The sequence below is a fragment of the Phallusia mammillata genome, chromosome 2 (assembly GCF_965637545.1).
Source record: "Phallusia mammillata chromosome 2, kaPhaMamm4.hap1.1, whole genome shotgun sequence".
Taxonomy (NCBI): Eukaryota; Metazoa; Chordata; class Ascidiacea; order Phlebobranchia; family Ascidiidae; genus Phallusia; species Phallusia mammillata.
Window position 1 is genome coordinate 26,505,566 of NC_137253.1, and position 25,154 is coordinate 26,530,719.

At 38.4% G+C, this 25,154-nt stretch overlaps 2 protein-coding genes and 1 long non-coding RNA gene across 7 annotated transcripts in view; 2 read left to right on the forward strand and 1 right to left on the reverse strand.

Moving 5' to 3' along the window:
- Positions 1 to 1,626, forward strand: part of LOC145214732 (ras GTPase-activating-like protein IQGAP1) — a 37,126-nt gene extending 35,500 nt beyond the window's left edge. For all 5 annotated transcript variants that reach the window (XM_080083330.1, XM_080083329.1, XM_080083327.1 and 2 more), the window contains one exon: positions 453 to 1,626. In XM_080083330.1, the coding sequence (XP_079939456.1) occupies positions 453 to 569 (117 nt within the window). In that variant the 3' untranslated portion in view covers positions 570 to 1,626. The remainder of the gene's footprint in view (positions 1 to 452) is intronic.
- A 1,087-nt stretch (positions 1,627 to 2,713) lies between these two features.
- Positions 2,714 to 10,374, forward strand: LOC145214744 (uncharacterized). Its single transcript, XR_013857108.1, has 9 exons — positions 2,714 to 2,798; positions 3,456 to 3,576; positions 4,605 to 4,714; positions 5,993 to 7,925; positions 7,991 to 8,092; positions 8,300 to 8,408; positions 8,739 to 8,827; positions 9,010 to 9,087; positions 9,395 to 10,374. It is a non-coding gene; the product is annotated as an uncharacterized LOC145214744 (long non-coding RNA).
- Positions 10,375 to 17,668: 7,294 nt separating this feature from the next.
- LOC145214736 (uncharacterized) lies at positions 17,669 to 24,979 on the reverse strand. Its single transcript, XM_080083337.1, has 6 exons — positions 23,513 to 24,979; positions 23,109 to 23,182; positions 22,171 to 22,396; positions 20,629 to 21,558; positions 20,225 to 20,358; positions 17,669 to 19,856 (listed from the first exon to the last, which is right to left on the reverse strand). The coding sequence occupies exons 1-6, from the start codon at positions 24,250 to 24,252 to the stop codon at positions 19,375 to 19,377; spliced, it is 2,586 nt and encodes an 861-aa protein (XP_079939463.1). The 5' UTR covers positions 24,253 to 24,979; the 3' UTR covers positions 17,669 to 19,374.
- Positions 24,980 to 25,154: the final 175 nt, after the last annotated feature.

Here is a 25,154-nt window from a genome sequence, read left to right on the forward strand (position 1 = left end):
CTCGCATACATTGCAGTTCGCCACACTGCAATAATATATAAAATTAATCTAAAAAAGACCATAAACAAAATCTAAAGTACTTCCCGTTTGGTATTTAGGCAATTTTAGTTTTCTGGTTGTCATTATGCACATTAAGTCTGATTGTATGCTTAGCCCAATGTAACGTTTTTCGATTTTGCATTTTGATTGGCTTTTAAGCGCTTGTTTGGGACATCGTACTGGTAAAATAAACAATGACGGCATCACAGAATATGTTGCAAGATTTTTTCGCCAACAAAGGTTTGTTACAACAGACAGTATAGTCATTCAATATTGCACCTTCGACTTTTATGTAAGTTTTAACATGGGTACTATTATGTAGTATTGGACGAAATTTCTTCCCAGTGGCTTCCTGAAATCCCTGTTGCCAGTCCAATATCAGTGGATTAAATCGTGTAATCTTCTTTTACCAGGATTTGCTTCAGCTCCAGTACGAGGGTGTGTCAGTTATGAAGATGTTCGACGGGAGGGCGCGAATCAACGTCAACCTTCTCATCTTCTTGCTCAACAAGAAATTCTTTGGGAAGTAAACCCCCCACAACGAGCCCCACACATCAGAACGGGACGATAGCGTCGCTATGAGGGAAATACCCAAAGTCCCCTTTCATACTGTGACCTATCAGTGTCCATTGAGGTTCGCGTTCGACAAAAACGCATCGATTTTAGCTGTATTCTTTAACTCGCGTTTCTTGCATACACTATCCAGGTCTCTGCCGCTTAATATGTATATTATATAAATATATATTGGTATGCATTTAAGTGACTGCATTACCGGGCTGACAGCGTTTTCTACATTGTACACCACTGCTCATAGCAGGTGATCTTCTACTTGTGCATTGTGATTTTATGCGTCCTTGACTATGGGTGGCGACTTACATAACCTACGCTATAATACTTGAACTCGCATATATTCCACTTACAAACAACAGCATTTTTTGTGCCATTCCGTACAGTAAATGAATCTGATTTATCATTCCACTAACTTAACACTGCTCCATTCCACACCCGAACCAACCTTAATGTACTACAAATATGTATTTTCTCAGTGTAAATGTAGTTGGACTTTTGCTACGCGTTTTTAACATTATTCCCCGGTAGAGCTATCAGTATGCGTAGAAGGCATCGCGTATTAGACTGGCAGTATTTTAAAACAGCGTTAAACCTTAAATACTTCCAAACGAAATTTGCACGAAATACCTGGAGCCTATAAAACACCCCCTTTTTTGCTGTATCAATAAGCACAATTTGTAACATATCAAATTTGCACTGCTACTTGGGATATACACCACAGCGCGAACTGCTTTAGCCTTGCAATCATTCTTTGTGTTTTCTTATGTGGCCTAATTTTGTGTAGTGCCCGCGTTATAACTTTAATATCGCTTGTGCCTGGTTGTCGCTTTTGCATCGTCCCTTTTCTTTTTCCGCGTCTTGTTTTAACTTTGCCTTGACAACGATTCGCGCCGTGTCAGCGCCCCCTATCGCTCAGAGGAATGGGAACTCGAAAAACAAACGTTCCCCTAAAAAAAATTGTCAAGAGTGTATGTGGCAGAATAAAAAGGAAGCAGAAAAACAAATCAAAATTAGAAATGCTACAGCGCATTCATTTCTTTTTTAAATCCGTTCAAACATTTAAGTCTAAAACTAGTCGAGACTGCAAATTAAGCCTTGTTTTTTTAGAAACTTGGTCACACTTTATGTCTTCGATGCCGTTTTGGTAGATTAAACAAAATGTTAGAACCGAAATGTTATCAGGATTTTGTATCGACCAGCCGTACATCACCAAAAACACATTATCAGCCATCAGTTAACCAAGAGGACTTCCCGCTATTCTAAACAGCAGTCTTACTGTAGCATAAAACTTTTTAAGGGGGGCGTAACAGATCCTCCAACAGAATTGTGCAACATCATTTCCTTGGCATGTGAAAATCAAAAAATTCGTGCCATTTTTACGGATCTGACGTTGTTTACTTGCCAACGTGACTTTAGATCAGTGGCTTTCATACGTTTGAGGCTTGCGGCACACAAACCTTTTCTTTGCGTGGGACGCTTTGCAGACTAAAACACTGGTTCCATCATTTGGCAGGGATTTAGGCCTTCGTTATGAGCCTTGATTGCAGAGTCTCAAGCCTTTCGCATAATTAAATGAGCAGTCTCGGGTTTGAGATCAGGTTATAACAGGTTCTTGGGTTTGTTGGCAAGGTTAATAATACCACACAATTACTAATTCCCGTACTGGCAAAAAAAGTGTGAAACACTACCACGTCCACCGAATTCATGATCTAGCTAGGCCTGTGCTTAATTGTGCTGTTATGTTTCTCGAAGTTGGTCGACTAAAAAGTCTTATACATCGCGTATTTTGTTGCAAACATTTTAACCATTTGACTTTGTTATGCGGCCTTTTTAATTCTTACGAATTATACCAGCAACTTCCAAAAAGTTAACTGGATTTGCGATGATTCACAATTCACAAAATCAAATGCAATGCAATCTAAAAAGCCGATTTGTTTATCTTTTAAGTTCGTTTGCACATTATATGCCCGACTCCAATTAGTAAGATAAAGAAGAGAAAATCACAAATTATCGACAAACTTTTGCAACCAACATCCGTCTTCTTGTGCTTGGTTTCTATGAACTTGCCTTTTTTCTATTTCACGTAATCACGTGACAAAGCGCCAGATGTAAATGAATGTTTCTTCTTTCTTGACCTTTCGGAGCTGGTGTTGACATCTCGTTGGAGCTGTGCGCGAATCTATGAAAAGGTAGGTGAAGCGGTTTTGTTGAAATTTAATTGCAAAATTTGTGTAAGAAAGGCATTTTACCTGGATTTAAACGATTGGAGAACGCTGTAATTTTTAAGTAAAAAATATATTTTGTATTTTAAGTAAAAACACTTGTGAACGCAATAAAAGTTTGCTTAAGATTTGTCAGAAACAAAGTATTTTTAGCGCGGTTATAATAATAACGTTAGGGGATGTTTATACGTTGTCAGTCAAAGATTGGTAAGCAGTCATAGCCCACATTTTTTCCGAGCAAAATCTAATCAACCAGAAAATCAAGCTTTTAATTACAGTTTCGTTGCGTAACATGTTGTCGTAAAAATTAAATGATTAACTGAATATGAATCTTGTAAAATAGCTTCTTCGGTAACATGGGTAATGCTTTAGCAAGATCTTATCAAATCAAGCTTTCAACAATAGGCAAGTTCTACATTTCGTTCCTCTGTGACATAACAATGCCACGTTGTAAACGCAATTCCCGATGCGTGCTGTTTTCAGGCGATCGGCGCTTTTTGCTGATAACCGCGCCAGTTGCGTTCCTAGCCTTTCAGAATTCAGTTGTTATAGTTTTGTTGTCGGCAGCATAGAAAAAAGAAAGAAAACCTAATTGCTTATCCACAGTTACTTGAACTGTTTCAGATTGTGCTGGTATCAGAATGCTTCTGAATTTAGGCTGCACAAGATCCGAGTTTTTCAATGCTGATGGCCCAACTACAATGAACGGCATTTGCTGTATGATTTGCATGCCATCAATGTAAAAGTAAGTTGTTTTACTTATTTTTAGACGTTCTAATTTTTGTGACAAGTCTTTGTCAGCTTAAAAACATGTGCGTTTGCAAGCATGCTATTTTTTCAACTTACGTGCAGTTTATAACTTAAGTATGCCAACTGAAAATAGTTGTATAAATAGTTGATGTTTTGTGTTTTTGTTAGGTCAATTAGTAAAATTGGCAAGAATTCATGTAGGCCTACCTTTTGTGTTTCCGCTATACAGCCTTGTCTGCATTGTTGTAAAATAAACATCAGTCGAAAAAAATTGAAGAAATAGTTAAATTGTTAGTTGTGGGGTTAACTTGACAATGGTCTTAAGTTTAGACATCAAGTATCAATTTGGGGAGTTGTTTAGTACATTATAGATTTGAAGGATGTGTTTTTACAGAATGTGCATTAAAACATTATTTGTGTGTATAAAGTGGTTGTAAACAAAAACTTACAGGGGGGGAATTACTTTAATTTAATCAACAACGTCAGTCAGGCCCCAACATTTCTTGCGCAATAATCGTCATCCAATCCACGTGTTGCATAAATGACGTAACGATTCCTGGTATGCGCAGGGCAGTCACGTGACAAATTATGCCAATCATCTGATTCTATTTGCTCACGCAGAAACAAGCGCTGATTGAATTTTTTGTAATCCAGGTTGATTGCGAGACTTTTGCGTGCCTTCGGTGTTAGCTACCGATTAAATGTGATCATGTTGGTCCCTTTTATTCTAAACTGAGTAATGTACATCGTGGGTTCGTGGCTATGCATTTTAATAAAAACAAACAAAAGCAAACTAACGTTAAAAATTATGTTGCGCACCGAACTTCCTATCATTAAGGTGGTTTAAATAATTTTGTGATCAAACATTGTATGTAGGCTACTAAAAAGAAATAATACATAATAAAGTTGCTTATCCTTTTGATGATTTCCCGGCGGTTTCTCTTTAAATGACTTTGATATTTTGGTGCTTAGTAGGTAAATAGCACCATTTTGCAACTAACGTTATTATTATTATTTTTTCAGGTTAAGCTTCTTCAATGGAAGTGCTTCGAACGATAAATCGACATAAACGTCAAGTCGCGTATACATTCTACTGCTCCTGGCAAAGACTAGCTACGACATCTATAATAAAGGTAAGCTTTCGTTTGCCTGTGCAGTATCTGTCGTTTTGATGTGTTACCAACTAAGCCGTAATATTGTTTCGGGAATCAGATAATTGTTCAGCGATTTGACATTGCCCACAGCTGCTTTATGTTTTGTTTTGTTAACAGTAAAAATACTGGATGCCGGTATACTGGATTTTGTCGTGTGCTAAACCAAGCTTTAAAGCTTTGTGTTTATCATTGTAGTTAATCATACCACAAAACAGGTAAAGTGTATATTGGTCAGTGTGTTGTTGTCGATGGTCTTCAAGTCATTGGTGCCGAGTTTTCATATTTGTCCGTTTGGTAATTGCATTTCTTTATGTTAAGAACATTATTTTACTTGTAAATGGTGCTAAGTTGACTCTGAAAACTAGCCGGCCGCAACGTTTAAGTCATGTGGTTTTTGCTTAGTTTGGATAAAAGTAAGAATTGTCCGAAAACTGGATGCTTAAGCTTTTGTATGTTGTTCGCTAACGCTTTGTTTTAACTATAGCAGAAAGTAATTAAAACTTATGATTATAAGTAACTAAAGTAGTTAAATTGTTAATTGTTTGTTGGAATTGCAGTGTTGTTGAATTCGGGCACTTAATATCAATTTTAAAGTTGTTTTGTTATGTTGGGCTTAAATGTTTGGCACTCTGTCTGACCATTAGAACAGATTTTGTGAAAAAATATATCGGGTGGCTTTATTTAAACCAATAACTCTATTTAAACGTCAAAAAGTCTTGCGCAATCTTCTGCAATTCACGTGTACCTTAAGTGACGTAACGAAGCTTGGTATGCGCAGGGCAGTCACGTGATAAATTAACCCAATCATCTGATGATATTTGCTCACTTAACTCGCTGATTGCTGTATGCACATATTTCGGACTGATTGCAAGATTTTGCGTCTCCTGTGTGACCTACTAATCATAACAGGTCACCACGTTTGCGTGCGTCTTCTCGTTCTTGAGCATTGCAAGTAGATCGTTTATTTATGCTTTAATTGCCAATTCCCAAGTATGATGTACCGAATTTAAACCGTTCTGAAGATGGCAAAATGACTGCTTTGCTTTAAAAATTAGTCACTGTATTACCGTAGCAAAATTGTTAACAAGTCTATTTTGAGACACTTGCTGTTGTAAACTTTATTTCAAACACTATCTCGCTAAACGTTTAACGTATTGCATCACAGTTAAAAAGAATGATAAAAAACTGATGCCATCTATAAAAAGTTGTCTTGTAAAATAACGATATGTGAATTCTAACTTACCACATTGTTTACAGAATACACCTGTCCTCGTCAACAAAATATGCACCAGATGCGGATCACCATCATACACCAAGGACAGTCGAAATGTGATTGCCATACGTACATGCGCATTTTTATGAACTTAGACTGCAAAATCACACCTTAATTTCAACTGGACCTTCAGAGCGATTTCATATGCGTACCGGTATTATCGTGGAAGACTTGAAATCACGACGTTACCACGGTCAACCAACACCCACATTCATGGACAGCCATATATCGGCATTATACGCAGTAGACTGACACCATGATGTGGACGCATTGTGGACGGCCAAGTACAATGCATTGTGGACGGTCAAGTAGTTGCCGTACGTGCGTCGGCATTACACGCCATGGACTTGGACTTCTTGCGCTTGACATATTGACTTATATTGTACGCGGCGGTTTGTTAGTTACGAATTGTAATTGCAGTCGCACAAGTTACAAGTTGGTCAAGCAGTAACAGAAACAGCTCGAATAAGTGCAGTTGAAAACTGTTAAGGTAGCCTAACTCTTAGATTGAGACAAAAGTTATTAGCAAAGCTGGAATTCAAATTTAGAAATAAAACAGTAGCCCAGAAAGGAGTTGCGCATTCAGTTGATTTTTCCGAATATTGAGTAGTTTGTGACGTTCATCGATTTTGGTGTTGCGTGATGTTTCTCGATCACTGAAACCAGTGCATGGTTTCGGCGTTTGGGAATTCCCCTCTACATGTTAACTTGCGCAAATGCCCCCAAACCCCCAACACCTGGTTGTTCAACGTTGTACCTGCGTATTCGTGTTACAAGACTGTGCACAGTTCTGTAATGCGAACGGTATTCCGAAAAGTTGCTCTGTTTGTGCATAGTTTTAGACAGTTCGGTTGAGTTGAAGTAAGAAAGAAGGCAATAGTATAGTGAGGTATTATTAACAGCGGTTTTAGTTTATTTGTGTGATTGCAATTTGTTTTCTTGTGAAACGCTTCTTTGTAAAACCCTAGAGAATCCTAATGGTAAATTGCTTTGCATATTAGTTCCCGCTTTGATCATATTGTTGTTACAATGTTGATATGGTATATTTTAAAATGCAACGCCTTTTGACGGTTATTGCCTTCAAAGCAAGTGTTTGTCTGTGCTGGACTGTATTGGGAAAAAGCCGTTTACCGTTGACTGGAAATGAATTGGATTTATAACAAGCTTTTACAATCATGTAACGACTGAAAATAATTTACATAACGTAGTATTGTTCATAATTACGTTACCGGGTCTGAAAATGCATAATATTCTGTTTGATTTTTGTATTACAAAAACATTATATTTATTACGCAGCGACGGCTGACGAAAAAATTTGTATACTGAAAATTTATATTGATTTGTGGTGCTGTATTTTGTTTTCTTGGCAACCCTGCGATTGCTGTTCTTAAAGCAACGAACCTAAAAATTGTAATATTGTGAAAATTGGCCCTTTTACCACCCAGCGACGGCTGGAGATAGTTTTTAAGACGCAGCGATTGCTGACGATAAATGGACGCCCCAAAATGCACGTCGCTATTTTATTGTCATTTGAATTCGTCATGAAGCTGCTGTAGTTGAATTGTAAATATGTCCGCTTTCATAACTCCCCGTCGACTGGATATTACTCAAAATGCAGCGTTTATTAGCTGCATATCATTGTATTGTGTTGATTTGCTTTTTCGAAAGGCACATTTCACAAAAACTGCCTTTTTGCCAACGACGTTAGGAAATAGTTTTCAAACTCAGCAACAGCTGACGTAATAGTAACAAACCTTAAAAGTGCACGTTTGTATTTTGTGCTGCATAAAACGGCTTTTTGCTACCCAGCGACGGCTGGACGTAACTATACGCTCCCCTCGTGTGTTTTTGTGTTCGCAATAACCTGTTGCTATTGTCGCATTATGAATCAATCGGTGTCGTGCATCACACTTAAAAGTAAGTACCCGTGTTGCAAGTCAAAAACCCTGGGCATTTTTTTATTTGGCTATTTTTACCTTCAGGCAGATGCACGATGGAAATGACGTCACCAACGGTTGCCATGGGAACCTGTTGACATTCGGCCGGGAGGGTGGGTCCTTTCGATGAATCGCAAACTTCGGGTGGTAAGTTATGTTTTTTGTTGTTTTCACAGCTCGTGTCTTGTTTGCTGTTGCCTTTGATCAAAAGAGAAATGATGTCAGAATGCATTTGTTTCTTTGTTGTAAATATAGTCCTTTCTGCCTCAATCAAATCTATCATACCAAGATAAATTCATAAATTCGGCCGTACATGACTTCGGTTTCAAAATTAATTCAATTTTCTATCTCCAGAGAAAGCTGTCTGATGCATCGAATGCCGTACTCCTAGAAACCGGAAAACATCAGCTGAAATCCTGATCCGCAGCACATGGCCTCCTGTGATGCAGCAATTACAAAACAGGTTTGTAAATTTCACTTTTTTGGAACAAATATTACCCAACTCGCTGTAACACTAAAGAGCACATTAACTCACAGCGTTATTTAAGACTGTAATCACTTTCGCAAGTCTTAGTGAAATACGCATCTTTACTAAGGCGGAATTTTCGAATAAAATGCTACTCCAGCACTTTTCTAAAAAAGTTTTATCGAATCCAGAGTACTGAATCCTATTCTGTTTAATCCTATCATCGAGTTGGACTTTTTGGATTTGTATAGTTAAGGAATTAAATCCCCACTTAGATGTTCCAAATTGCACTTTTCCAAAAAGTAAACTTGTCATTTTTTTCTACAGGTTACCACAATAACACGAACAGACAAAAGCACGTGACATGACGTACCACGGTTTATTCGTTCTCTGGGTGAAGATGATGGAGGCTAAACGTAAGTTTATAACAGCACACACTCCTATTTCTGTTTAACAATAGCTTTGTTCAGTACAAAGTAGATGAAGCAAACAGTAAAATATTTCTATGTAGGTTTCCATTTTTTCATTGTAGTTTTCCATTTAGTTTTGATAAACGGCAATTTAAATTTCGTTGGACTAACTGGTTTGTTTTGTGCAGGCGAATCGGATTTTCCTGCTGTTGGGACCTTAGTACGTCTACATCGACACTGAAAACACCCACCCCAAAAGCTTCAAGGTACGAACTACCAAAAATAATTCTGCGCAATCTTTTTCCCAAGTTGAAAGCCAGCATGCAGTTCAAACGATTAGCCGTTTTGCAGTTTCTTCTTTTTTTTTGCTTATCTGATACAACTTTGGCTGCAAAACGATTCCTTAAAAAACTGCATCGTCAAGGGCCATACAATCTTCTTAACAAAACAGTTGTCTAACACAACTATCACACCGAAGTCGTTTAAAAGTGTTTAATCACATAAACCCCAGCTGGCTGTAATACAACAGTGTAACAAAACGTTGGCATTTTCTAATTTTCTTCTCTGTTTCAGATTCTTCATATCCATCAACTCGCCTTCAAGTCTCCGTCCCGTTATCATCTACAAAAATACGGGATGTCAGTTATTGGTAGGAGGCTGCTGCGTTATAGTCAACATTGAATGCGAGATTTTCACCTATAGGCCCATAACTCTATGCTAACTTGCGCTGGGCCTCCATTCGTCATGGTCAGGTCCAGCGGATTGGAGGCCCACGTCATTTTTGTTTTTTTTGGTGCTACAAATTAAGTCGCAATTAAGTTTATATGTAGTTGTAGCACCGATAACTAGGGGTAAGAATAGTTAGGCTGGGGCATTTTTGGGTTAGCGCGCCGCATTCCCCCTTAGTTATGGGTTTAGTTAGGCGCGGCGCGTTAAACTTTAGCGTTAAAACCTAGGGATAGAAACACGTCGCCCTCACCCACCCAGGCCCGCTGGGGGTCGATTCCACCGGAGTTTGATCCCCAGGAGTCAAAATTCCACCGGAGACTGGTACCGGTGCAGGCGGCCTCAGTCTCCCCTCATTTTTGGGCTGGAGAGGAAAGGTTCGCGAGCACGCCGGCTAAAAATACCGTAAGGATGTTTTCAATTCCCCCCTAAAACTGTCTGAATTTGGGAGGGTCCGTCTTTGATGATGTCTTTTTCTGACCCTCTTTGATGATGATGTTGTTTGTCACAGTGTCCTAAATTTGTTTGCGGTCGCCTTTTTACACGTGGCACTTTCTCTGTCTTCCCTTGTCGTTATAAGCTTGAGCGCATTTTAACTGAGGGATTGTCGCTTGTTGTTGCACTGTTCCGTCGGTGCCGTGCATCTGTATTGGCTGAACGACCCACTCGCAGTTTATTCTTCCCTATGAATACCCTGGACTGCGGCTGGATTGCGATGTCATGCAGGTGCACACAATGTTCTTCGGTTGTTGTGGCAAAGCCTGCCACCCAGCGGATCTTGCAGCTCGTGTATTTTTCCACAGGTACTTTTATTTGCAGGTACATTTTTCCACAGGTTTTGTTCGTTTTTTATTCCATATGCTGTCTGCATATGTTATATTTTATTATTAATATTATATTATATTATTACCTAACTACCCAAATCTCGCATTCCTTGTTGACTCGGTCGGATAAACCCATCTAAAAGCTCTGTTTGTTTCATAACTTTGCTTTTCGTGAGGTTTAAACTGCCAGGCGCGGCAGCCTCACATTTTACTTTTATAGGCTGCTGTTGAGAAGTCCAATAGATAGCGAGCTCAGAAGCTGTTTTTTCCTTGTTTTTGTTTGTGATCTAGTTGCGGCGGCATTATAGGGGCGCGCAGGACGATGGCGGTTCCACAAGTATGTTTGTGAGTTAGACTTAATAACGTTAGGTGCAAATAGCACTGAAGAAGATGAACAACCAATCGTGTACGATTTGATAGGAGATCAACCAATCGCGTACCAGATGAACGAAGAACAATTTTATAACTTAATTGAACACACGAGTGGCTTAAGCTTACTTTTATTTGACCACAACTAACCATTGGTGGTTACAGTTGTCCACGACTACATTTTAGTGGCAACATGGTTACACAGGATTCAAAATAAAGTGACCTATAGGATGCTTTTGTGACTACAACTAACCATTGGTGGTATGGGGGAAATTGATATTACTGTTGTCCACGACTAAATTTTAGTGGCAACTCGGTTTAGCTAAGATAAACGAACTACAACATTTACTCTGACAACAACTAACCATTGGTGGTTGCTTTTGCGAAAATGATATTTTAGTTGTCCACGACTAAATTTTAGTGGCAACTTTATTTAGCAATCTTGAAAACAACATGAACGTTTTCTGTGACCACAACTAAACTTTGGTGGTTACTTTGAAACCTTTACTTAGTTGTCCACGAAAAACTTCTGGTGGCAACTTGGTTTAGCAGGTTTAAAAATAAAGTAACCGAAGTAATATTTCCATGACCATACCTAAATATTGGTGGTTATTTCATGCAAAATGACATTTTAATTGTCCACGACTAAATTTTAGTGACAACATACTGAACTGAAGTTAACAAACTAACCATCCTTTATTTATCACAGGAAACCAGCTTGTTTGAACTTTTACGCAGTTTAATATGCTGCTTGAAATAAGTAGTTTAGTATACTACTTGGATTTTGAACCTAAAAGTAGTTTAATATACTACTTTGAAATTAGAACCAAAACAACAAGGTAGTTTGATATACTACCAGAAAATTAGAACCTGACTATTATAAAATTGTTTGTTTATTGTGTAAAATCTTTCTAGGTTTAATTTGTTGTGTAATACACGTCGCGGTATAGGCGTTAACTCTTCCTTCCTTATTTGCTAAAAGTTGTTTAAAATTGGCAACCTAACTTAGATTATATTGATGTGAATGGGATGTGTTTGGATTTATATTCTCTCTAAATCGGCGCGGCGAATTTAGATCCAGTTTAGTTAATACTGCGAGCTGCTTCGTGGTTAAGTCAGCCAGGCAAATCGGGCCGCCATCGTCAGATGCTAGCATTTACAAGTACAGGGTCATAGTTACAGAGGCTGCTTGCATAAGATCAAGGAATCTGATTTTGGAACGAGTTTTGAAGTTGAGCATTGTATATTGTTATGTGACGAACTAACACTGTTGTTTTGTTTTGCAGATGTATGGAAGATTGCAAAGGGGAAGCTGGTTATTTTGTATTCACGACTTTTTTTTTTTTTTTAGGTACGGCCCAAATGGCGAGGAATTTTGATGGAAAATTAGAAGGGTGAATAATAGTATAGTTTAAGCTCAAAAATTAATCCTATTTTTTATACACGATTGACACAAAACAAAAAACAAACAATGGAAAATTGTAATGGAGTATCTAATTATATCAAATGGAATCACAAAACAATAGTCAATCATATGGAGTATATATTGCTACGTAAGTGCACAGGTATCAAGTAGGCGCCCATTTGCAGAGATTTTTTTGGCAAATGGACCAGTGTTGTCTTCCTCGTCTCGGCCTGGTTCTGCGTCAGACGAGGGTCTCTCCACTGCCAACCAACGAGAGACCCACTGCGAGAGTTGGCACCTCGACGTGGTTCAGTGGCCTGATTTAGAACTAAGACCAACTCGCAGAACCCAAAATAATGCTTTAGAATTTCAATGTAAACAACAATAACGGATACCCAAAATTGTGCACAAATTAGTGCCCAGTGCTAATTGGTAAACCTGAAATTTGAACATGAAAAATGGTTTGTTTTGCAGAGTATTGAAGATTGTGTGGTTTGAAGGGAGGGTTATGCGTATTATTCAGTACAAATTGTGTAGTTTCACTAAATAAACTGAGATTTGTTAGCTGGGTTATAGTTTTATAAACCCAAACTTGCTTACAACACCTTTCTGATCACATAAAACGGAAAATTGGACACATAAACTGACCTCCACCGTGTAATGAAAGAAATATGTGCAATATAGTCTTTACGACTAATTCAAAAACGGATAAACAACAATTAGTTAAGACAGGTGGCTACATTAGGATTTAGTAAATCATTGGCGGGCTGCAAGTCTCAAATGATTGAATTTGCTATTCTGATTGACCTCTTGTTTTGGGACCGAAATAATATGACCACAAAGTGCCGATATTTGCAAAGAGAAAGAAATCAACGCGATTATGTCGTCACAAAGAGCGCAAAAGTCCTTGTTCATATCGACAAGTATTTTGATGATGAATTTAGGAATGTGACTACTGCAATCGGTTAGATGATTGTGTGCAGAAAGTTTTCGCGAGCCGCCCAAAACGTACCGACAGGACGCATGCGGCACGCGTGCCAGGATGAGTTATGACGTCATAAATTACCCGGTCTTGTTTCTTCATGCCTGCGCCCATGTAGTTTATGCTAGATTTGCACAAGTCAAAAATGATGCAAGGGCCACAATTAATGAACTGATTGTCGCAGGTTGCACGATATTATAGCTTGTAAAGTTTGTGCTATGAAATATCGTCTACATTCGACAGTGACTTAGAACTAAGAAATCCATTGATATGCCAGTGACAAAATCGAAATAAAATCATAAACTTCAAAAATTAAGTTTAGAGAAATGTCGACTCCCAAACAAACGTAGCTTATTAGTCACAGGATTAACAGATTCTACCAGACAATTACATATTGTGCGGAAACAATACTACACAGTTGGAATGTTTTCGATAATACGTTATAGCTGTAAAATAATACCGATTTAAAATCGCAGTAACAAACCGAATAAACTTAAATCCTCTTCGCGGGTCGCATAAAGACAATACTCTGTAGAAAAGAGGCATGCTTCTATGAACGATAAAGAACCACAAAACTCGAAAATTCGAAAAACTGCTGGCTCATTGAGAAGTACCATTTTCGAAAGAGAAAAAGTATAGATCAGGCAGTGCATGTTGCCGTGGCGGTGGTTATTCCGCCGAATGAATGAGGCTGATTTGTGACATGAAGTTGCTGGTTTAAACACCACAAATCGACCCTGTTGGCTATGGCGTGTTAGCTCATGAGAAACTCTGTACCCAGGAAGGTCGGCACATTGTTCTCACCACGCTTGACTATCACTTAACTAAGTGCGGCGCAGTTTTATGGTTAGAAAGCTAATCTAGGTAATCTGCTTGCAAAAAGGTGCGTTTTACAGATAAAAAAGACATAACCCATGGCACAAAGCCTTGATGCAATTCCCTCTTTAAATCGGCGCTGCAAACTCAGATCCACTTTAGTTCTACAGAATACCGTGAGCTGCTTCGTGGTTACGGCAACCAGGCAAATCGGGCCGCCATGGTCAGAAGCTAGCATTTACAAGTACAGGGTCATAGTGACAGAGGCTGCCTGCATAAGACCAAGGAATCTAAATGCTGATTTTGGAACAAGTTTTCAAATTGAGCATTGTATATTGTTATGTGAACTAACACTGTTGTTTTGTTTTGCAGATGTATGGACGAAGATTGCAAAGGCGGGACTGGTTATTTTGTATTCACGACTAACGTTTGTTTCTGTTTTTATAGATGCGGCCCAAACGGTGAAGGATTTTTTATGGAAATTTGGAAGGGTGAATAATAGCATAGTTAAGCTCACAAATTAATCTTATATTTTTGTACACGATTGACACAAAAGAAAAAACAAACATGGAAAATTTTAATGGAATATAAAATTAAATTGAATCAATCGGAATCAAACAATTGACATTCATTGGGATCATATGTGTTTACACGTAAGTTCAGAGGTATGATCTAGGCGTCCATTTGCAGTGATATTTTTTTGGCAAATGGACCAGTGTTGTCTTCCTCGCTCGGCCTGGTTCTGCGCCAGACAAGGGTCTCTCCACTGCCATCTAACGAGAGACCCACTGCGAGAGTTGGCACCTCGACGTGGTGCAGTGGCCTGATTTAGAACTAAGACCAACTCGCAGAACCCAAAATAATGCTTTAGAATTTTAAAGTAAACAACGATAAAGGATACCGAAAATTGTGCACAAATTTAGTTCCCATTCACTTTTAAACTAGCAAACCTGGATTTTGAACATGAAAAATGGTTTGTTTTGCAGAGCATTGATAATTGGGTGGTTTGAAGGGAGGGTTATGCGTATTATTCTACACTAATTGTGTAGTTTCACTTAAAATTTGTAAGCTGGGTTGTAGTTTTTTTAAACCCAAACTTGCTTACTACAGCATTCTGATCACATAAAAGGGAAAATTGGACACATAAACTGACCTCCACCGTGTAATGAATGAAACTGTACTTTTGTGCAACCTCTTTTTTCTATTCTTACATTGGGAGCATTCGCAATGTGTGCAATATTGATTCTTAACAACTAAAAAAATGATAAACAACAATTAGTTAAGACAGGGTGGTTCAATACTTTAAAATAAAGGACTACATAAATATTTGCTAAATACTCGGCGGGCCGCAAGTGTCAAATGACTGAATTTGCTATTCGGATTGACCTCGTGTTTTGGGCCCGAAAAAATATCACTACAAAGTGCCAAAGTTTGCAATAAACAGAAAAAAATCAATGCGATTTTGTAGCCACAAAGAGCGCAAACGTGTTTGTTCTCATGTTTTGACTACTGCAATCTGCAGCCGTATCAATATTTTTGTGGGTGTTGTTTTGTACCATTGTTGCCTTTTGCAATGTGTGTGCATGTTTTTTCTATTCTCTGTAAATTTAATAAAGTCATGTTATTTAACACAGTGGTCGGCAACCGCCGGGCCGCGACGAGTTGGTTACCGGGCCGTATAATTTTTCAGGTTAAATGTTTGAAAACATTTTACCCATGTATCCCGGGTATAATAAACTCATTTAGGCGTTTTCGGTGGTAAATATTTGTAGTTTTGTGAACGCCGGTCCGCGATAAAATTTCAGTTTCAAAAACGGTCCGCAGTAGATAAAAGGTTGCCGACCCCTGATTTAACAGATATATGGTTTATTGGTGCCAGACATAATATAAATGTAATAGGTATCCTGCCCCCTTTTCTTTGTTTTTGGTATTGTTAAAAGTCTAAAAGTGGTATAAGTGTGCCTATAGCTTGGGCTCATGTTCATGCTTTCTTTATCTACACCAGTGGTTCTTAACCGGTGGGAAATTTCCCACTAGTGGGAAATTTAATGTTTTTGGAGGGAAATTGTGTGAGTCAGAAGTCACCAAACTGGGGGGCCGTGGGTTGAAACTAACCGTTGAAAGTTAATTTAATACACAATTTTCCGCAACAACATGTAAGATTTACTTCACCTAGTTTTACAAGGCGCATAAAAATCCAAAAAATCGTTTGTTACGTCACAGACATTACTAAAAGTATCAATGACTTTGTTATTGTTCGCGAATAAATGCATTTGATCTGTTGATTGTGATTCAATAAATGACTAATGCAAGCACATGGGATTTTTCAAAATTCCACCTGATTTTACTTTCTCACGAAATCACTATTTAAACCCAATAAGATTGCAGTATACCTTTAAGGTCCCGACAAAATCGCTTCACAAAATTGTTTCGATTAAAGAATGTTTTTGTTAATGTTGGGCACAAAACATCATTATAAAAATAGCAGAGGGGGAAATTCGAACTTGGTGATTTACTTAAGTGGGAAACCACACCAAAAAGGTTAAGAACCACTGATCTACACACTTGTGTTTATGTTCGTTTTTTGTACTTTTGGTTTAGTATGCTGATGTATTCAATATCTGAATTTTCATGCACGTTTTATTACTGCTTCTTGTTGTTTATTTCTTTATCGTGTTCTGTCTGATGGGGTTTAAATACTTGTATGTACAACACATGCATGTGTCTACAAACTAACCAAGCCATTAAGTTTTTTTCTTGTAAAACAGTTGTTCCTCAACGGGTGATCCATAATGATTTTGTATGTAGTTCACAGGACGTCCATTATGTTTGATGATAAAAAGGAGATAGTTTTATACTGTGTATTGAAAGAGCGTTAAAATGCAAGCTGTCAATAACCTTGTGTCACTTCATAAAATTCAGTTTTTCAACGAGTCAAAATTCTTGATGTGCATGCTTATACTTACTCAAAATTAGATTGGGCCAAGAGATTCTTTTAATTGGGACAGTGATCCTATGTCTGAAATAAGTTGAGAACTGCATCCGAATTTTAATTGCGCGAACCTGTATATCTAAATACACTGTATGACACAGATGCCTTTGTTAAATATTTGTTGCATTGATTGTTTTCACGAGAACATGAATATAAAGTGAAATTTGATTTTTTTATGATTGTGTAATAAATTAGATTGAGATAAATGTCAAGTGAGGGGGCATGGTAGGGTTATAACATGGGTCGTTTATTTCGAGTCAGATTAGGGTAATGTTGAAACAAATTCGTATTGAGGTTTAATTTCAGGCTTGTATACTTTCAAGTTCAAGGCTCACAACTTTTAGTCTGTTTCTGTAAACTTATTTTTTCACGGGGTTCGAACCCAGGTCACCCCCGGGGACGACTCCCCATCAGGGTTTTTATATCTGTATATGGGTCAGGCGCGCCAGACCAATTGCTATCACTAAGGGGGCGCTGAAGTATAATTGTGCGATTAGGGAGTTCTGGGAGAAGATAGAGCAGTTAAAACGAAACAAAACGACAAGTCATTTTGTCGGGCATTAAATATAGCAAAAAAACAACAAACATTACGATGAGCTTCAATAGGAACGGTGTTTGAACGTCACAATACACCGAGCGTTAACGTGAGATGCTAGGTGCTCCACTTAACAAAACAATTGCAGATTTGGCCCATTCCTGGTACCAAATTATAAAGCAAATGAGTACTTCCAGTAAAACATATAACAGAGAAAAAAAAACTGCTGTTTCAGGCGTTTATATTTGGTATACTTTTAACACAGGACAATGTATATGTTAACATTTTTGTCATGACAAAATAATTCACGTAACACAGTCTTAATGGTTACAAGCACCGATCACAAATTTTAGGATTCTTTAATGGAGCCAAGATGACTTTCGAAATTTGAAAAAAGGCCTCATATTTTTTTTTCGAAAACCGTGTCAAAATTTCGGGTTTTCGATTCCGGTTTAAACCGGTGTGGAGGTTCGCTAGGAGGCAAAAACCGACCAGAACCAGTTTGAAACTGGAATATTTCGTCGAAAACTGACCCAAAACCGGATTTTTCTTCGATTTTTTGACCCCGAAAATCGAAAAAAGGAAAGGCTATAGCCTTAGGGTTTTTTCGAAAATCGGGTCAAAATTTCGGGTTTTCGATTCCGGTTTAAACCGGTTTGAAGGTTCGGTAGGAGGCAAAAACCGGCCAGAACCAGTTTAAAACTGGAATATTCCGGCGAAAACCCACCCAAAACCGGATTTTTCTTCGTTTTTTTTACCCCGAAAATCGGAAAAAGGGAAAGGCTTTTTCGAAAATCGGGTCAAAATTTTGGGTTTTCGATTCCGGTTTAAACCGGTTTGAAGGGTCGGTAGGAGACTAAACCGGCCAGAACCAGTTTGAAACTGGAATATTCCGGCGAAAACCCATCCAAAACCGGATTTTTCTTCGTTTTTTTGACCCCGAAATTCGAAAAAAGGGAAAGGCTATAGTCTTTGGGTTTTTTCGAAAATTTCCCACCCAAAACCGCATTTTTCTTCGATTTTTTGACCTCTGAAATTCGAAAAAGGGAAAGGTGATAACCTTAGGTTTTTTTCGAAAATCGGGTCAAAAATTCGCGTTTTCGATTCCGGTTTAAGCCGGTTTGGAGGTTCGGTTGGAGGCTAGAACCAGTTTGAAACTGGAATATTCCGGTTTGAACCGGTTCAAACCGGTTTGGAGGTTTGGTAGGATTATAAAACCCTACTTTAAGTTGAACTCCGTCTGATTTATTCCATAGCTATAAATGATGGGTCATTTCGATGTTTTCGCGACAAAATTATGTAATAAATATTCAACAAAGGGGCATCAAGTTTGTTTAGACATGCAGGTTGGTGCAATTAAAATTCGGATGCAGAGATTTCTTTTACAGAACACTGACAAGTGATAGCATCTCTTACAACACACTACGCTAAATAAGCATACACAACAAGCATTTTGATTTGGAACATACTTGGGTATGTTTTATATTTCAATTAAGTTCGCTTCTGACAGATTATGTTGTTGTTGTTGTTTTAGTTTTTGTCCAATCGTTGGAACCCTGGTAAAGTGCTTTTCTTGCAATACCGGCGATTTAAATATAAACTCGATCTATTTATCATATGAACAGCAAGAAAAGGCTTGGAAAAAGAATAAAGAGCCATCAATAATGTGGCACGGCGCTACGGTTATAAAATTAAAAGATGGAAAATGGCGGTAAAAAAACAGAAAAACCAAAATCACCCACAAGACGAAATTACTACAGTATTACACATCGTTTGTCAAAAATAAATAGTTTTCTAAATTGAATGTAGTTTTATTCTAAAAAACTGTTGCGTACGAAGGATTAGTTTCTTCACCATTGTCGATGCCTTAGAATAGTGCGAACGGGCATGCTTCGTAGTTTTTCTTACAATTGAGTGCTTTCGACCACGCGCTGCTCAATAACATCTCCAAGCTCAAAAGACCTGGTGCTAAACCCGCCGTCCAGCGATATGTTTCTGATTGCTATGAGTTCAATATTGGCTTCCAGCGGTTCCACTGTGGTGGTAGCTTGCTTAAATCTATGTTGTAGCGAGCCAGTGACGTACAGCTTGCGGATATGACCTCTGCACCGTCGTGTGACCTTCAATAACGTCTCCCAGAGGAAATTGGAGTAAATCCACGGATTGACAGCGCTGTTGACTGGAATTAGAAAGGCTGCTGTAACGCCGTACATGATAGAAGGAATTTCGACGCCAGCAAAAGACACGAACGATGTGATGCATATCGGGACCCAGCACACCAGGTTGCTGGCAATCAGTCGAACTATCCTGCCCCAGATTGCGTCGTTTTCTTTTGCTCGTTTGTCCACATGAACTTTGTCGTTGTGATTTCGAGGCGTTCCTATTGCTGAAACAATATACTTTTATTTACATTTCACTTAAGAAAACCTAATAGCCATCTTCGCTACTTAAAACAACAAGCAACCTATTGAGTAGTAAAGTAAAAAGTAAAGCCCAAAACAATAATTTTACTGTGACTCGTGAATATTTAGTATACTACTAGTCTATAGAAATGAACAAATGCGCATAAGTGGTAAAAATGACCAACTGCAGTTTACAAATGAAATATTCCAAGCGAACATCCTAATTGAATACTGTGTTTTGTAATTCCACACCCACACCCAAACAGGGAACTATGAAAAATTCCATTAGTTTTTGCTGTAATTTGTGCTTCAGTTTCAAACAGAGTATAAAACGGTTGGATGCCATGTATACCCGGTTGCATCGCCGAAGCTGTTTCGAAGTAAATCACGGAGTAGGCAATGATCATAAAGACGATGGCAACACTATCGAAAACCATGATAGTGAGGGTGTACGTTGCATTGGGTTCATCTAAGCTGCCGTAAAATCTGCTAACAAGAGTAAACAGTAAAACAGAAGTGTATGCATCACTTCGTTAATTTTTCCACCAGAAGGCACTACTGAGTTATATCAGGTGTCTTAATACAAGTAGGGACTTCTAGGTTATGATGGACTTTTGTTTGTTTTAGGTTATGATGGAAAAAAGGAAGTTTGTGACCGAAAGCGATGTTTCCCGTTACATGATAGTTTCTGAACAATCTAATTTTGTAAACTCTGTGTTTATCGCAAGCCGAAAAGCAATGACCTGCAAAACTCACCGTGGCAGACAAACACCGTCAGAACCATAATACCCGATAGAGCGAATTTCCTGGTTTTTACAAGCCGCGGGAAAAATGTTGCAGAATTCTGCTGGAAGATCGTTGATGTTCCCGTCAACGTTGTATGCCACATTGCTTAGATTTGAGGCGGAGGAAAGTGACCGTGCTCTATCTACGACCATGTGTAACTGATGAACTGTTAATATGTTTTTGGTGATGTACGGCTGGTCGATGCGAAAACCGGATATCATTTCGGATCGCATGACCGGCAAACTTCCCACTCCGAGCGAAGCAATCCACATGACAATCATGGAAACGGCAATGTATCTACAACGTATTACTTTGGCCTTGAACGGACTGATAATGCCGTACAGACGATACGCCGTCATTGAAGCCATCACCAGTACAGATGACTGGCTCGACACGTTGGCCAAGACGCCCAGAGTCTGGCAACGTCTTCCTGCCAGCCATTCCAGCTTTTCTTTACAATAGATGTCGCCAAAGCCTGCATTATAGGATCCAAGGAGTAGCAAATAGATTCCCATCATGAAATCTGCTAAAGCTAAGTTGAGGACAAGGATCTTATTGCCAACTAGTATCCTGTCGGATGCATGTCCATAGCGTCGTCGCATTTTCGAGGCTAAGTCATATGCCATGTTGCCTATCACTGCCGAGTTCCCAAACAAGGAGAACAGACACATAATCCACACCCAAGCGACCATTACATTCCAGGCTATAAGGTGTGTTGGAGAAGATAGGATGTCGTTATCTTGCGAGCATTCGTCTCTGAAGTCTTTGCAGTCAAATTTACCATCTCCAACCTGGTATAGTCTGATATAGCGCTCACTGATGTCCGTTCGGTCACAGTAGAAGTGGTCACTGCAGTCCATCTCGTCGGCCGAGTTATCACAATTTGCGTTGAAGTCACATCTAAGAAAATGGTGTTTGGAACTTTGTGTGTTATATATTGTACGTTTTTTGAATAAATTGATTATAGCCTATTTAAAGTAAGGTATTTTATAATTGATCTGCTTTGAATTTTATTAAATTTAAGGTAACTGTATTTACGCTAATAAAAATGCACTTGGAATATTTTTTTTCTATTTATTTTTATTGGCAACAGGATAAACCTAAAAGTCACATAGCCACGGCATTAAAGATGTCGAACTGTCATTTATTGCCGACATTTCAGTGGTGTCTTCCCATTAAGAGGTAAAGCCATTTGGATTTTGTTAGTTTACACTCAATACATCAAACCGAAGCAACAATACATAAAATAATTCATCTTTCACCGGTAGGAAGCATCAAGTCCAAAGTGTTTAGGGCCACTCAAAGGGTTTATTCAGGCCTTGCTTATAGAAAATGTTTTTATTATTATTATAGATCTGTTGTCAGTTCCTTATTCAAATAGAAACTATTTATGTTGTTTAGGTAATAAAAACATATCACCGGAAAACCTATTGTTGAAAGGGTTGATTTCAATACAAACGGCACTTATCCTAGTATCAAATCTACATCTTCTCAAACCCAAACATGACTTACTGAAATTGTTTATAAAAGCTTTGAGTTGAATCTTTTCCACCACAGGCAATTTTTTTCGAGCATAGCTCCAAGGATTCATCCGCACCGTCTGTACAATTAGCCTCGTCTTCCCGGCAAAAACAATCAACCTGGCCGTTGCACAGATACCTGAGGTCCAGCGTAGAGTCGCATCCTTTCAAAATGAGCGATCCGTGTTTTGTGATATTCTTACAGAAAGCTGGTTCATCTGGACAAATAAGTAAATAAAAGCTAAAAAAATGACAATGGTCTGTTAGTCACAGGGGTTGTAAAATGGCGGTGTAGCAAAACTTTCACGCTTTAACTATGGCGGGCCTATAAATGGACATGGTAAGTTGTAAAGGGCGATAAAATGCAATCGTGTACGATTTTTTCCAAACTGGTGTGCATTTGAAAGGCGATATGCAATGGCTTCTATTTAAGTCAAGAAATAATGGGTTTGTTATCGAAGCCAGAAATCTCTTTTAAAATACCCAAAAAAGTTGTAATCAATAAACACGCATGAAGTATGTGGCTTTAAGCCTTGATACTGGTCCATGGTCTTTGATTGCTACTAGATCGTGAAGAAACAGTTCTTAAACTACATATACGACCGCTACTTTACCAAGTTAGATTTAAATTGTTTTATTCGTCTCTATTTCTTCATAGCCAAACAATTATACGATGGATGCTTTTGGTACCCATCGAAAGTTTTTTTGTATTCAAACTGTAGAGGTTATGTTCTTGTCGGCGAAGTATTACGTGTACAAAAACACGTCTTTCCTTCAAAAGACAACATTTACATGTTTTGCTACATTAATCTGTTAAATATGGGCAGTTGGAAACAAGGCCTATATTTAATAAGGTAAAGTTCGCTGCCCTAAATGTCATAAACTCTATACTATTTTAAGAAACTCCCGTCAACAACTTGCACAACCAACCTAAACAACCACATTCGTCTTCAGCGTTTCGGCATTCCGGTATTCCATTGCAAAAAGTCGCCGATCCATCATTGCTGTTAAAAGAATGCTTTCGTTAACAAACTATAGGCTACTAATCCATCGTTATTATCATTTCGGTGATCAATACATTATACTCAAATAATTATTTTTATAAACGACAGTTATAAGTAACCAGAGGTATGTAATTACTGTTGCTTAGAAATATAGAAGCAAGAGACCATCCCCTTATCCCATATTTTTTCACACATGTAGGATAGACTAAGGAGGTTTTAACCCTGACCCTACGTGTGTGATAGAAGGACTGTTTTTACACTTTGTCCTTAACATGAGCAAAGAAAGTTTGCAGACCAAAATATTGTAATAATAAAATCGAAGAATCTAACCTTGTACATCTACGTCGCTTCTCTGCAGAAAAACTCGTTCGATTTACTGTTTTACAATCCACAAACGAGTCATTACGAAAACATAGGCATTCATCTGTCAAGTCGGGACAGTTAATCTCGCCATCACAAACTTGTTGACGCTGGATGAGCGTGCCGTCTGTGCACGGCCAACACTTTGAAGTGTCCAACACCGGTCCGGCTTCCGTCGATATAAAGCAACGATCAGCGTCTTCAGCGCAAACGGTAAAACTCGGTAAATTGGACGTCTTGTTCCATCTGGTTAGGAACTCTTGAGGCAAAACACACTGGGAAGACTTAATACCCAAGATCTGGCGTTTCAACAGGCATTTGAAGCCGAAACCATCAATGATTTCATCGGAACTATCTTTGCAGTCAGGTATGCCATCGCAAAATGATTGACATGGTTTACGGTTAAAGCTACAGGTACGGTTTTTAATGCCAGGAAATGGTAAACAGTCGCTTGTTCCAGCACATTGGAAGAAGAGACTGTTTTCACATCCCTGCTCGTCCTCACACTTGTCACAGTCTTTTACTTCGTTGCATTGTTTCTCAATGGGAATCGAATATGGTATCCCTATCGTCATGGTGCAATTGAAAACGGTTTCATCGGTGAAAGCCGGCCTGATTTTGAGGACGATTATGCAAAAACCAACAACAAAAAAGTATACACACTGCATTTTCCTAATCTTATGAAATCTAACACTGAAAATAAAATGCATGGTATGGGATACAACTTTACCAAGTTTATTTCTTTTGGACCTTTGCTAAATTCTAATCTGAAAACTGAATTCTGTTGGTGACAAAATCTGTAGCTAGTGTTCAATATTACAAATTAGAAGGCTCAATAAAGGCAGGAAATCCACTAGAAACCGCAGGATTTGTATACCGTGACATGCAAGCTGCTATGTGCGCCTATACGTCCTACAAAATCAAAATGAGTTGCTCACAATGAATCATCCAAGGTACATGTGTTAACAAGTCATGTTCCAAAACGTATAGGCTTACGCACATTGTCCTACTTTTACATGAATCTGACTTTTGTGTGTGAGAACGTCAATGAAATAAAACCGTAGAAAAAAAAGTAAAGTGCATGTAAATTGTAAGAACATTTTTATCTTAAACACATTTTTTCAAAACCTAAATCCTACAAGCTTCGGTATTTATATTCTGGCTTTAGCGTAAGTTCCAGCCACTGATTGTTTCCAGTTGACTGTAAAGCATTTGTACTATGCATTGGCACTACGCTTTTTTGTCCCCATTAGTGTCGCACCTATTAGATACGCTAACGCTTTATCAAGGAGAAGCTATTTATACACGTCAATGACAACAATACGTTGAATTGGCAGTGGTTTCGACTCATCTGATTTTGCCCACTTCCTGCTATGAATGCGGGTTATATTTTGGGAACGTAACCGCAGTTGATCCGAAGGGTTTTCAATTTCGCATGTTTAAGCATGGGAAATGCATGGTCTGACGCATTTTAACCCTTGTATTAGCATGATTTGGTACGCGAAAAGGGTTTGGGGTTAGTTGTGATTTTAATCATGTGTTTTGCTTTCAATGATTTACGTCAATGATGATTGAAATTCCTTGAACACAGAAATTGCTCATCGCTAAACAG